A 14,225-nucleotide genomic window follows, 5' to 3' on the forward strand; every position below is an offset into this window, starting at 1 on the left:
GTGTAGTGATTAAGGATACTTTGGATCAAGACAGATCTGAGCTTGTTCGACCACTTAGTACCTTGAGCCTGACTCTCAACCTTGCTAAATTTCACCAGTAAGCAGGAGCAGGAGATTGTTAGAAAGGGTTTCATGAAATGATGAATTCTAGTGCTCAGCATCAGGCCTGGCAGTAACAGTTGCCCTGTGAGTGGGAGCTGCTGCTCTCTACCTCAGTAGCATCAGGCAGTGTATTCATCCCCATTTGGGTGGTTAGGAGAGCAGTTGATTTGAAGGAAAGAAAAACAAAGTGTTTTGAAAAATACAGTGTTCTGTAATTCTAAGACATCTGTGTATTATCATTTCTTGCATATATTTGTGGATTTCCCTGTTCCTACTGATTTTGAAAGTTATGTAAAATGACTTTCCTAAACACGGGTTTTCTTCCCAGATTAGGATTTAGAAAGTCTGTCTTCCATTGATCCCAGTGTTTGCTCACATGAACCTTGTGCTGTGTTCTAGGTAGCACAGGTGGAGTGCAGCGGAGGCCCCTCCCGCTGCCGTCATGCCGTTCCCGTTCGGAAAGTCTCACAAATCTCCAGCAGACATTGTGAAGAATCTGAAGGAGAGCATGGCTGTTCTGGAAAAGCAAGACATTTCTGATAAAAAAGCAGAAAAGGTATGGATTTGGCTTTATTTATATTTGAAATCTCTTAATTAACAAATGCAAGACACCTTACGTGAGAAATCAGTAAGTCCTAATTTGGGTTTATTTTGGATTTTAAAAATAACATCGAAAAGCAGCATATCCTGCTGTTGCAACATACTAAAATTCTGTACCTTCATCTAACAAATAGATTTCTAACTGTTCTCTCAGGTTTTCAAGTTTATTTAAATTGTGTTTATTTCATTCTTGAAGTGTTTGATTCTTATTTATTTATTATTACTAATTACTTTTGTAGAGACAGGGTTGAGCTATGTTGCCCAGGCTAGTCTCAAACACCTAGCCTCAAGCGGTCTTTCCACCTCTGCCTCCCAAAGTGCTAGAATTATAGTTATCAGTTATCTGCTTGGTTTGTTTGTTTGTAAAAGTTTTAGAGCAAGAACAGAAGGAAGTAAAGTACACTTGAAAGAAGGCCAAGCAGGCAACTTGAGAGATATAAGTGCCACAGTTACCTGATTCTTGAAATCAGTGGTTCCCCCACAATCTTCCTGGGAGCACACCCCTCCTGGTTTTCTTCCTATATTTACTGTATCCGTGCCAAGTGCCTCCAGCTACCCAGTCACCCCAGTCCAAAACCCAGCTTTCATCCCACTTGTGTCTTGCCCTCTCTTCCCTAAAACATAATTGTTCACTAAATCTTGTTCAACTCCCTAAATTGTTTATGAATCAATTCTGACTTCCATTCCTTCTAGAAGAAGATGTTCATACTCTTTGTGATTTTAGCAGTAGCCTTCTTACTGCACCTTCTAAAAATCATCTCTACTTTACATCTTCAGTGTAGATTCTTCTTGTAACACACAGGACCTTCGTGATCTGGTCTTTGTTTCTCTGAGTAAATTGTAGAGGTTTAGTGTCACTTACCCAAAATGCTTGGGATCAGAAGTGTTTCAGAGTTTGGATTTTTTTTTTTTTTAAGGAATATTTGCATGTACATAATGAGATCTTGGGGATGGGACCCATGTCTAAGTATGAAATTCATTTATGTTTTATATACACCTTATATACATAGACTGAAGGTAATTTTGTACAGTATTTAAAATTTGCATTAAATGAAGTTTGTGTACATTGAAGTATCAAAAGGCACAGATGTTGCTCTCTCAGCCACCAATGTCACAATCTCTGGTTCTGTGGCATCATCATCATTCCTGACTCTGAATTTATATGCTACCAATAAGCAGCCATTTTCTTACACTTATTCACATGTAAGTACTTAACAGTAAAAAATATGACATACCATTAATAATACCAGGCTGGAGTGCAATGGTACTGGAACTAAGGTGGTACCTTAGTTCAGGGTAACTAAGCAGCATAGTAGTTGTATCACTTGTATCTGTTCTAACCTCTTAGATAGAATGTCATAATCATTATTTGATTTGGGATTTCTGTTATAAGGATTATACTTGCAGTGTAGAATGGATGCTTTCAGGTGAGTTGGAGGAGTATACAACTAATTATTCCTGCTCTAAATGGTCCTAGCTTCGGTACCTATGAGTTATCATTTCTGTTCTGTCTGTATTTTCCTTTATTGCTTATTATTACCTTTTGGTATGTGCTGCTGGCTGATCTTAAGCTTACCCAGCTTCCTTTCATTTTCTCATTCTGTTCAATGTTTCTAATGCCCTTTGAACTAGGAAACTAGATTAATTGAAACAATTTATAATAAGAGAATATAGATTCTAAGATAACTTCCTTGAGTAAGGTAAGTGATACTGTTTTTTGTTTTTTCTTTTTTGTTTTTGTTGTTTTTGTTGTTGTTGTTGTTTTCTGAGATGGAGTCTCACTCTGTCGGCCAGGCTGGAGTGTATTGGCACGATCTCAACTCACTGCAACCTCTACCTCCAGGTTCAAGCAATTCTCTTGTCTCAGCCTCCAGAGTAGCTGGGGACTACAGGTACCTGCCACCATGTCTGGCTAATTTTTGTAGTTTTAGTAGAGACGGGGTTCTCGAACTCCTCATCTCAGGTGTTCCACCCACCTCAGCCTCCCAAAGTGCTGGGTTTACAGGTGTGAACCACCGTGCCCTGCTGGCAAGTGGTATTGTAAGCACAGGATTCAAGTACATTTCTCATTTTATCAGTCAATGGGATATAAAAATACGAAAAGTTTAGCTCCAGAAACTAGAAACAAAGTGACCTCAAGAAGTTAGAGGGGACTTTTGACTGAACCACATTAACATCTACTCACTCAGAGGGTAATAGCACATAACTTGGCCTCCCTCTCATGGCTGGACATCTTCAACTTCAGGAAGCACTCAGCAGTCCTGATAGCCTACGGGCTTTGCACAAGTTGGAGGCAGCTACAGCCAGCAGAGAGCAGAGGTGTTACCCATGACTAGGCTCTAGAGGCAGTCGGGAGAGAGCAGACCCCACAGAGTAGACATGATACATGTCTGCTGGAACTGCCCTCAGTGCCTATTCCTTAATCCTTATCCTAAAACTGCAAATTGATGAAAGGGTAATGTGTATGTCCTATAAATTTAAAATGGTTCATCTTTTGTCTGTGACTAAATATGTTGTCTACTCATTACATTCGTTCTATTCATCAGAATCATACTGAACACTTACTAAATGCTGGGTCAGATTTTAGTCACTGGGGATATAATACTCGATAAGATGGACAAGGTCTCTGCTCTTTCGTAGCTTCCGTTCTAATTAAGGAAAGCTGAACAGTAAATAAGTAAACATAACTGAGTAAGAATTTCAGTTGGCAGCAAGTGCCACAAAAGCAATCGAATGTACTGATGTGATGATAGAGACATTCCTTAAACTTTTGGGTCTCAGGACCCCCTTTATACTCTTAAATTATTGAAGACCCAAGTGATTTGTGTAAGTATAGGTGTGTTATCTATTGATGCTACGCTATTATAAATTAAAACTGAAAAACTTAAAAATATTTATTAATACATTTAAAAGTAATAAGCTCATTATAAGTTATAATAATGTATTTTTATGAAAAATAACCATACTGTCCAAAACAAAAAATTTAGTGAGAAGTATTAGCATTGTTTTAAGTTTTTAAAATCTCAGTGTCTGGCTTAATAGAAAACAGCTGGATTATCTTAGCTACGTTTGTAGTCAAACTGCTCAAACATTATCTTGCTTTAAGCATATAAAGAAAATGTATACCTAAAGTTGGACTTGGTGGCTCACACCTGTAACTTTAACACCTGGGAGGCCGAGATGGGTGGATCACTTGAGGCCAGGAGTTCAAGACCAGCCTGGCCAACATGGCAAAACCTTGTCTCTACTAGAAATACAAAAATTAGCCGGGCACGGTGGCACACGCCTGTAGTCCCAGCTACTCAAGAGCCTGAGGCACAGGAACTTCTTAAACCTGGGAGGCAGAGGTTGCAGTGAGCTGAGATGGTGCCGCTGCACTCCAGCATGGATGACAGGTGAGATTCTGTCTCAAAAAAAGAAAAGAAAAAGAAAACCTGGTCTCATAGCTGTGTAGTTAGAAAAAAGAGCAGTATTTTAATAGCCTTTCAGATACTGTAACATATTTAATACCACACAATAGGTGGTTTCTTGATTGGTTACAGAACATTAAACTATATGAATGAACTTTTTATACTCGGTACTTTGAAAGAAACTTTTACCAGTACATGATTTTATAACATGTTTTGGTCATTTAGAAGGTACAAATGGTGGCTGGGCATGATGGCTCATGCCTGTAATCCCAGCACTTTGGGAGGCCGAGTCGAGTGGATCGCTGGAGTTCAGGAGTTCGAGACTAGCATAATCAACATAGTGAAACCCCTTCTCTACTAAAAATACAAAAATTAGCCGGGCGTGGTGGCGTGCTTCTATAGTCCCAGATGCTCAGGAGGCTGAGGCATAAGAATTGCTTGAACGGGGGAAGCAGAGGTTGCAGGGAGCCAAGATCGTGTCACTGTACTCCAGCCTGGGTGACAGAGTAAGACTCTGTCTCAAAAAAAAAAAAGAAAGTACAAATGGTCCCCCACTTAAGATTTTTCAACTTTACAATGTTGCAAAATAGGTGTACATTCAGTAGAAACCATACTTTGAGTACCCATACAACCATTCTCTTTTTCACTTTCATAACAATATTCAATAAATTACATGAGCTATTCCACACTTTATTATAAAATAGGCTTTGTGTAAGAGGACTTTGCCCAATGATAGGCTATTGTATTCCAAGCACATTTCAGGTAAGCCATGCTAAGCTGTGATGTTCTGTGAATTGGGTGTGTAGTACATGCACTTTTGACTTAACAGTATTTTCAACTTTTGATGGGTATATCTGCGTGTAGCTCCATCATCAGTTAATGAAGAGCATCTGTGTTGGATCACTGACATAATACAGATCTCCCAGATGTTGACACATTATACAGATTATTAAGATTATTATTAAGATTAACATTTTTAAATAACACTACTGATCTAGCCGGGCGCAGTGGCTCACGCCTGTAATCCCAGCACTTTGGGAGGCTGAGGCGGGCGGATCACGACGTCAGGAGATTGAGACCATCTTGGCTCACACAGTGAAACCTTGTCTCTACTAAAAATACAAAAAATCAGCCGGGCGTGGTGGCGGGCCCCTGTAGTCCCAGCTACTTGGGAGGCTGAGGCAGGAGAATGGCGTGAACCCAGGAGGCAGAGCTTGTAATGAGCCAAAATCGTGCCACTGTACTCCAGCCTGGGCGACAAAGCGAGACTCTGTCTCCAAAAAAAAAAAAAAAAAAAACACCACTGATCTCATTAGAAGAGTCTTGAATATTGGGATGTGGTCAAGCTTATTCATGATCTATTCAGAATTCAGATTTGGCAACAAATAACAGTTCGTCGTTTTCCTTGAAATGACGGGTTCATTTTATTCATTTTAGAGAAAATATCTGCCAAATAATTCAAGTCTGAATAATTTGTCTTTCTTCCAATAACAAAAGCAGTTAGTTGAACTTACAGTTGAAATAATCACACAAGGACTTTTCTTTAAGATAACCAGTCATTCTATAAGGAGCCAAAAGTACTTTATATGTACATCCCATTTGTTAACTCAAGTGTTAAAAATACTGTGTGTATATTCAAAGGTCAAGATTTAATAAAATTAATTTTTTACTGCTTCATGAGCATTCTTAACTTGGACTTTTTTTTTGTTTCTTTGTTGAGACGGAGTCTCGCTCTGTTGCCAGGCTGGTGTGCCGTGGCACAATCTTGGCTCACTGCAACCGCCACCTCCTGGGTTCAAGAGATTCTCCTGCCTCAGCCTCCGAAGTAGGTGGGATTACAGGCGTGCACCACCATATTCAGCTAGTTTTTTTATTTTTTATTTTTAGTAGAGACAGGGTTTCACCATGTTGGCCAGGATGGTCTCAATCTCCTGACCTGGTGATCCACCCACCTCAGCCTCCCACTGGACTGACATTTTTTTAACTGAGTGCACGGTGATGAAGACTGCAATAACTGCCATTATAGTTTGGTGTCACTGCCTTGGTTCATGCCAAGGTGTCAGCACCATCAGTATAAATAGCAATACAGAGGGAGGAAGCTCATGTCTTATATGAAAACAGCCTTGACCTTACAGACCCTTTGAAAGGGTCTTGAGGACGTCAGGCGTCCGCACTTTGAAAGGTACTATGATAGTTAAAAGACTGTATTTGAGAGTGGCTGCAGGTAGAGAGAATGTCCTAATTTAGGTCGGTTATGTAGGGAAAGTCTTGTTGAGAAGGTGACATTGAAAATGAGTCTTCAATGATAGAAGGCAGGTTTAGTGGCTGATGGAATCCATATCATCTGCTTGACTAAATGAGTGATTTTCAACCAGGGGCAATTTTGCCCTGAAGGGGACTCTTGTAATGTCAGGAGACATTACAAGTTGTAACACTAGGGGAATACTGCTACTGGCATCTACTTAGTACAGGCTAGAGATGCTGCTAAACATGGAATGAATAGCCCCCCACAACAAAGGGTTATCCAGCCAAAAATGTTAACAGTGCCGAGATTGAGAACTCCTGCCCTAAACCAGCATTGAACAAGAATCGACTTTGCACTATTAGGATAAACAAAACAAAGACAAACATTTGAATTTATTAAAAATAAATTTTAGTTCAAAGGAAGGAGGCATTTCTGAAGAGCAATCCATGCAAATTACTTATGCTGAAATAGCTTAGGAGGGAAAAACCCTGGAATTTCCAGTTCACTTTCTTATCAGGATTCAAAAGGAAGTAGCAACTAATGCAAATGATGAAGAGGGTACTAAGGCAAATGACGAAGAGGGTACCAAGACCTGAAAACAATGGAAAGGTGAAAATTGAATCACTAAATTGAAAACAGTGAAAAACAACTGATGTCATACTGAAAATCTGATGACTTTAAACCCAGGTGCTTGCGACTTGTTCAGCGTTGTTGTGGAAATTCTAATCAATGCATAAAGACGTGGTTTAGAAATAAAGAATACACCTATTGCAAATAAAGAGGGAAATTAGTGTAGAGATATTTATAAACATTTACAAAATACAAGATAATTAATGGGAAGATGAGAGTTTATTAGGAGAGAGAGAAAGAGGCTAGGAAGTGCTACAGTCTTTAAAACAACCAGATCTTGCATGAACTCACAGCGAGAACTCTGTCATTACCATGGGGAGGGCACCAAGCCATTCATGAGGGATCCACCTCCATGATCCAAACACCTCCCACCAGGCCCTACCTCCAGCACTAGGGTTATGTGTTTTCTTGGGACAGGGTCTCACTCTGTCACTTAGACTGGAGTGTGGTGGCACAATCATAGCTTACTGCAGCCTCCACCTCCCGGGCTCAGTCAGTCCTCAGCCTGCCAAGTAGCTGGGACTACAAGCATGTGCCACCATGTTTGGCATATTTTTCTATTTTTTGTAGAGACTGAGTCTCAATGTTGCCCAGGCTAGCCTTGAACTCCTGGGTTTAAGCTTCACCCAAATTGGCCTCCCAAATTGCTGGGATTGCAGGTATGAGCTGCCATGCCTGGCCTGGGGGTTACATTTCATTCAGCATGAGATTTGGAGGGGACAGATACCCCAATCATATCACCAACCATATCTAGAAAATGTAATTTTACAAAAAAGTAGCTCTTTCACTATAGCAGCAAAAAAAAAAAAAAAAAAAAAAAAAGGTATAAGATGTCCAGGAACATTTTCATCAGGAAATACTCTGAACTTGTATGAAGAAAGCTCAAGGACCTTGTTCACAGGTACAAGAATTACCTGGTCTGTTATCAGATGTAAATATGGAATATAGCTAAAATGCCATTTCTTCCCAAATCATGCTTAAAGCAATTCTATTCAGATCACAGCAGAATCATTTTGAAACTTTACAAATACAAGTTCTACTCTGTTTTGAAGCAAAATGCATACTTCAAAACCTATTCCACTCACATTCTTCACGCTCATCATTAGCAGAACTGTCCTTTCAGTTTTTCAGGTCAAAATCTTAAGGGGTCACCCACGACTACTTTCTCACTCCCCAGATCTATCCATTTTATCTGGGGGGGAAAAAAAAAAGGTCCAGAATCTAATCCCATCTCCCCATTTTCCTTGTTTCCCCTGAGCTGTCCTTTTCTCTGCCCTGGATTACTGTAGTGTCCTGCTCACTGTCTCACTGGTCTCCCTTGGTTTCCCTACGACCATAGTGATTCTTTCAAAACATTAGTCAAATAATATATTCCTTAGAGTAAAAGTCAAAGTCCTTACAGGGGCCTAAAATTAGTTCTGCAGGCAAATCTTGTAAGACCTATTTTTATCAATCTCGTGAGCTAAGAATGGTTTTTACATTTACAGAGTTGGTTAAAAAAGCAAAGTATATGAGGCAGAGACCTTATATGGCCTGCAAAGCCTAAAATATTTACTGTCTGTTCCTTTGCAGAAGAATAAATGCCAACTCCTGCCCTGAACAGTGAGGCCCATGACCTTTAGTGATCTTGTCTCCTAATATTCTTCACCACATTGGTCTCCTTTCCTCATGCACTCCAGTCATACTCCCACCTGTTGTAGACCTTTGCATTTGGCTTTTTCCTTTGCCTGGAAGGTTCTTTGCCTAGTGCTCTATTTGGCTTACCTCCTATCTTTTTCAAGTCTTTGCTCAAGTGCCATTTTTCACCCAGCCCTCTATTTAAAATGCAGCCCTACCCTATGGCATTCCTCTTCCCCCTTATCTTGCTCTGTTTTCCTGTGCGCTATACTTAATGATACATGCTATTTTCCCCATGTTAGACCGTCAGCCTTTCAAAGATAGAGCTCAACAAATAGTTGTATTTGTTGAAAATGGAATAAAAAACAGGGTTACTAATAACACAAAACACAGTCATCTTGTTCTCTTCTGAATTCTTAATCTTATCTGAATTAGTTAAATATTGCTAAGACTGTTATAACAGTTTATATATTGAAATTGTGACTGAGGAGAGAGTACCATAGCTAGATATGTTCTCTCTGGATTCTGTGATGTTGGCCGACTACTGTATTATATTTTTCAGTGCTACTGCCCACAGAAGTAGTAAGATAAATGTCCTTTCTCAAGAGATCTTTACTGGTGGTCCTGGTATTGTCCGTGTAGGTTTATATTCATCATGTTCCCTGTAGTTAAGGATGATCCGGGGACATTTTTCCCAATTAGATAAATAAACATACCTAATGGATGTAATGATTGAATCACTGTGAGCTTGTTGGCAGGGTTTTGGTGATCTATAAGATAACAGTTCTCAAGTGTAAGCTGACATTCATTGTGATTAACTTACATGAAGAGAATTAAAGGGTTTAATTAGCCAAGTTTGTGAAAGACAAAAATTGGAGGAGAAGAGCACATTCTATGGGTGACTGAATTAAGCACCAAAAAAGCGTTAATGGTTAGAGGGAATGGTTGATACCAATTGACAAAACACAGTATAAATACAAGTATGACTCTATACTCTTTGTTAAAAAAAAAAAAAAAAAAAAAAAGACCATGCATCAAAAAGAAAGTAGAATCATTAAAAACGCTTGATTAATTTAGAAGAAGGCAGAAAAAAGATGAAGGGAATTAAATAACAGTTGGGGTATAGAAAACAAGTAGTAAGATGATAGACTCAGATATACTGTATCAGTAATCACATTACATATAAATAGTCTGAATAACCCATTTAAAAAACAGCAATTGTCAGATTGGGTGAAAGAATCCCTACTATATGGTGCCTATTAAAAAATGTACAGCTAGCAACTTAAACAGGTTAAAAGAAGAATGGAAAAACATGAACTTTGTTAATACTCATCAAAAGAAAGCTGGAGTGGCTCTACTAATAGCAGACAAAATGGACTTCAGAGTAAAGAATATTACCGGGGTAAAGAAAGTCATTTTATGATAAAGTAGGGGTGAAATGTTCCAACAGATACAATAACTCTAAACATTTATGCACTTAATAACAGAGTTTCAAATTAAAGCAAAATAAAACCTGTTAGAACTGCAAGAAATAGTCAAATACACAATTAATAGTTGGAGATTTCAGTACCCTGCTATCAATAATTGATAAAACAAGCAAGCAGAAAATCAGCAAGGATTTTCTAGGTAGACTAGAATGATACTGTCAACCAACTTGACCTGATTGACATTTATAGAACACTCAACAACTGTGGAACACACCTACACATTCTTTTGAAGTTCACATGGAAGATCTACCAAGGTAGACCATATTCTGGGTCAAATAAAAAGGTCTTAGTATATTTTAAAGGATAAAGTTATACAATGGATGTTCCAAGACTGCAATAGAATTAAATTAGAAATGAATAACAGAAAAATCCTTGGAAAATCCCAAAATATTTAGGAGCTAAATATCATTCTTCTAGATAACTCATGGATCAAAGAAGATATTAGAAAGTAGTTTGAGGCTGGACATGGTGGCTCATGCCTGTAATCCTAGCAATTTGGGAGACTGAGGCGGGCAAATCACTTGAGCTCAGGAGTTAGAGACCAGCCTGGCCAACATGGCAAAACCCTGTCTCTACTAAAAAATAAAATAAAATAAAAGCTGGGCATGGTAGTGTGCGCCTGTAGTCCCAGCTACTCGGGAGGCTGAGGTGGCAGGATCACTTGAGCCCTGGGGGTGGAAGCTGCAGTGAACTGAGATCACACCACTGCACTCCAGCCTGGCTGACAGAGTGAGACCCTGTCTCAAAAAAAAGAAGGTAGTTGGAGTGGAATAAAAGCAAAAACACATCTCAGAATTAGTGGGATGCTGCTAAGCTTTACTCAGGGAAATTTCTAGCACTAAATATCTATGTTAAAATATATTTAAAAAGAAGAAATGTCTGAGTTTCTACCCTAAAAATTAGAAAAAGAAGAGCAAATTAAATACAAAGTAAGCAGGAAAAAGGAAACAGCTATCAAAACAAATCAGTTAAATAGAAAAATAAATTAAAAGATCAATAAAATTGTTTAAACTCTAGCTAAGACTGACGAGGCGGAAGAAAACACAACTTCCCATTATATCGAGGGAGAGATTCTTGTAGTGACAGTACCACAGATTGTACAAGTTAATAGGGAATAAACTTCATGCCATTAAACTCAACAGCTTAGATGAAATGGACAAACTCCAAAGATACAAATTGCCAAAGCTAACTCAAGAAAAAATAGATAACCTGATAGCCCTATATAGTTAATACCCTTCCTTACCACAGTGAAAACTCTAGGCCCAGATGGCATCGTTAGAGATTTCTACCAAATGTTTAAGGAAGAAATAATACAATTTCTATGTAAACTTTTCCAGAAAAGTTAAGAGAAATCATTCTTAACTCATTCTATGAGGTCAGAATTATAATATCGCCAAATCAGACAAAGGTATTACAATAAAATAAAACCCACAGACTAATATGTCTCACGAACATATATGCAGAATTTCTCTGTTTTAGCAAATTGAATAATAGACCAAGTGGGGTTTATTCCTAGAATGCAGAGCTGGTATAACATTACAAAGTTAATCAATATAATTCACTATATTGAAAAAGTACATGTCGGATGATGAAAAGGGGAAAAAACCCAGCATCTATTCCTGATAAAAAAAAAAAAATCTCAGCAAACTAGAAATAGGGGAAGGGAACTTTCTCAGCTGATAAAGGGCATCTGCAAAAATCCTACAGCTAGCATTATACGTATGGTGAAAGGCTAAATCATGTTATCTCTGAGATCAAGAAGACAACAGGGATATCTACTTTCACCACAACTATTCAACTTTGTACTTGGAGGTTCTAGAGCCTATGCAATCAGACAACAAAACTAAATTAAAGGCATTCAGATTGGAAAGAAAGCAGTAAAACTTGTAATTTGTAAATGACATGATCATCTACATAGAAAAACTGAAGGAATCTACAAAACTAGTAGACTAGTAAGTGAGTTTAGCAGGTCACAGGTTATAAGGTCAATATACAAAAATCAGTTTTATTTCTGTATAGTAGCAATAAACAGTCCAAAATTGAAATTTAAAAATACTTTGTATTCGAGAGTATTAGGTGTAATTGGGAAAAAAGAATGGAAAAAAAGAAAAACTAGCATTTAGAATAGCATCAAAAAATATGAAATGCTAAATACCTTTTAGAATAGCATTAAAAACATGAAATAGGGATAAATCTGACAAAGTGAAAGAGTTGTACACTGAAACCTGCAAGATACTAAGAGAAATTGACCCAAATAAGCGGGAGATTCATGTTGTTCATGGGTTGGAAAACCCAGTATTGTTAAAATGTCACTTCTCTCCAGATGTATCTAGAGATTCTGTGCAATTCCAGCAGGATTTTTAAATCAAAGAGTTTGTTCTAAAATTTGAATTGAAGTGCAAAAGACCTGGAGTAATCAAAGTAACTAATTAAAACAATGTTGGAGGGCTCACACTGTCTGATTTCAAGACTTAAAAAGCTACAGTTGTTAAAACAGTGTGGTGTCAGTGCATAGATAGACAGATATTAATGGAACAGATTGCAGAGTGCAGAAATAGACCTACACATATGTGGAGCATTAATTTTTGACAAAGGCATAAATGCAGTTGTGCAGAAAGAAGGTTGTTTCAGCAATTGTTGCTGAAACTATTTAGTAGGGCAGAGAGATAGGACTCAGACCTCATACCATATTTAAAAATTAAGTCAAAATGGATCACATAGGCAAATGTAAGACCTAAAATTATAAAGTTGCCAGAAGAAAATCTTTGTGACCTTGGATTAGGCAAATAATTTTTGGATGTTATGCCAAAGCACAATTCATTTAAAAAGTTGATAAATTGGAGTTCATAAAAATTAAAACCTGCTCTTCAGAAGACACTGTTAGAAGAATGAAAAAGGCAAACCACAAACTGGAAGAAAGTCTGCAAAGCATTTATCTGATAAAAGACTGCATCTAGAATATATGAAGAATTTTCAGCATTTAACAGTAAGAAACAATCCAGTTAAGAGTGGGCAAGATATTCATATATGCATTTCACCAAAGGAGATAGGCAGATGTCAAATAAGCCCTTGAACAGATGTTAATCATTAGGAAATTGCGTAGTAAAACCATAAGGAGATTCCACTACACAGCTGTTAGAGTGGCTAAAATGGAAAGTATTGACTATACCAAATGTTGGCGAGGATACAGAGCAGCTGGAACTGCTGGTGGGAATATAAGATGGTACAACCACTTTGGAAAATAGTTTGGTTGTGTGTATTGGGGGGTGGGAGGCAAAGTCTCACTCTGTTGCCCAGGCTGGAGTGCAGTGGTGCAATCTCAGCTCACTGTAAGCTCCACCTCCCTGGTTCACACCATTCTCCTGCCTCAGCCTCCCAAGTAGCTGGGACTGCAGGTTCCTGCCAGCACACCTGGCTAATTTTTTGCATTTTTTAGTAGAGATGGGGTTTCACCGTGTTAGCCAGGATGGTCTCGATCTCCTGACCTCGTGATCTGCCCGCCTCGGCCTCCCAAAGTGCTGGGATTACAGGCATGAGACCCCGCACCTGGCCTAGTTTGGCAGCTTTTTAAACCAAACTCGAACCAACTGTATGATCTAGCCATTTAAATATTTACCCAAGAGAACAAGAAATGTATGTTTGTGAAAATACTTTTGCCTAAATGTTCATAGCGGCCTTATCTGTAAATAGCTCAGATGTGTGGATAAACAAATTGTAGTACATCCATGTAACAGCATACTACTCAGCAATTTAAAAAAAAAAAAAAAACTATTGCTGTACACAACAGCATGGTTGAATCTCAAAGTGATTATGTTGAGCAAAAGAAGCCAGACTATAAAGAGCATGCAGTATATGATTCTATTTGCACAAAACTCTAGAAAACAAAGCTAATCCATAATTACAGAAAGCAGATCAGTGGTTGCTTTAGAGTTGTTAAAGATACGAAGGGGAATGGTGGCGGGGTAGAGGGAGGGGACCACAAAGGGGCGTAAAGAAGCTTTTGGTGGTTTCGGTTTTGATGGTGAAGGATATGTTCACTATTTTGATGGTTTTGTGGGTGTGTATATATATATGTGTGTGTTACATTAGGTACTTTAAATATGTGGCGTTCATTGTATGTCATTTATAACTCAG

General features: G+C 38.4%; 1 protein-coding gene across 10 annotated transcripts in view; it reads left to right on the plus strand.

The window, feature by feature from the left end:
- Nucleotides 1-14,225, plus strand: part of CAB39 (calcium binding protein 39) — a 105,111-nt gene that overhangs the window by 42,442 nt on the left and 48,444 nt on the right. For 9 of the 10 annotated variants that reach the window (XM_015111248.3, XM_077956483.1, XM_077956480.1 and 6 more), the window contains 1 exon segment: nt 502-658. The exons of the other annotated variant lie outside the window; for it this stretch is intronic. In XM_015111248.3, coding sequence (XP_014966734.1) covers nt 545-658 — 114 coding nt within the window. In that variant the 5' untranslated portion in view covers nt 502-544. 10 annotated transcript variants of the gene reach the window in all.

This window comes from Macaca mulatta, chromosome 12 (assembly GCF_049350105.2).
Source record: "Macaca mulatta isolate MMU2019108-1 chromosome 12, T2T-MMU8v2.0, whole genome shotgun sequence".
Lineage (NCBI taxonomy): Eukaryota > Metazoa > Chordata > Mammalia > Primates > Cercopithecidae > Macaca > Macaca mulatta.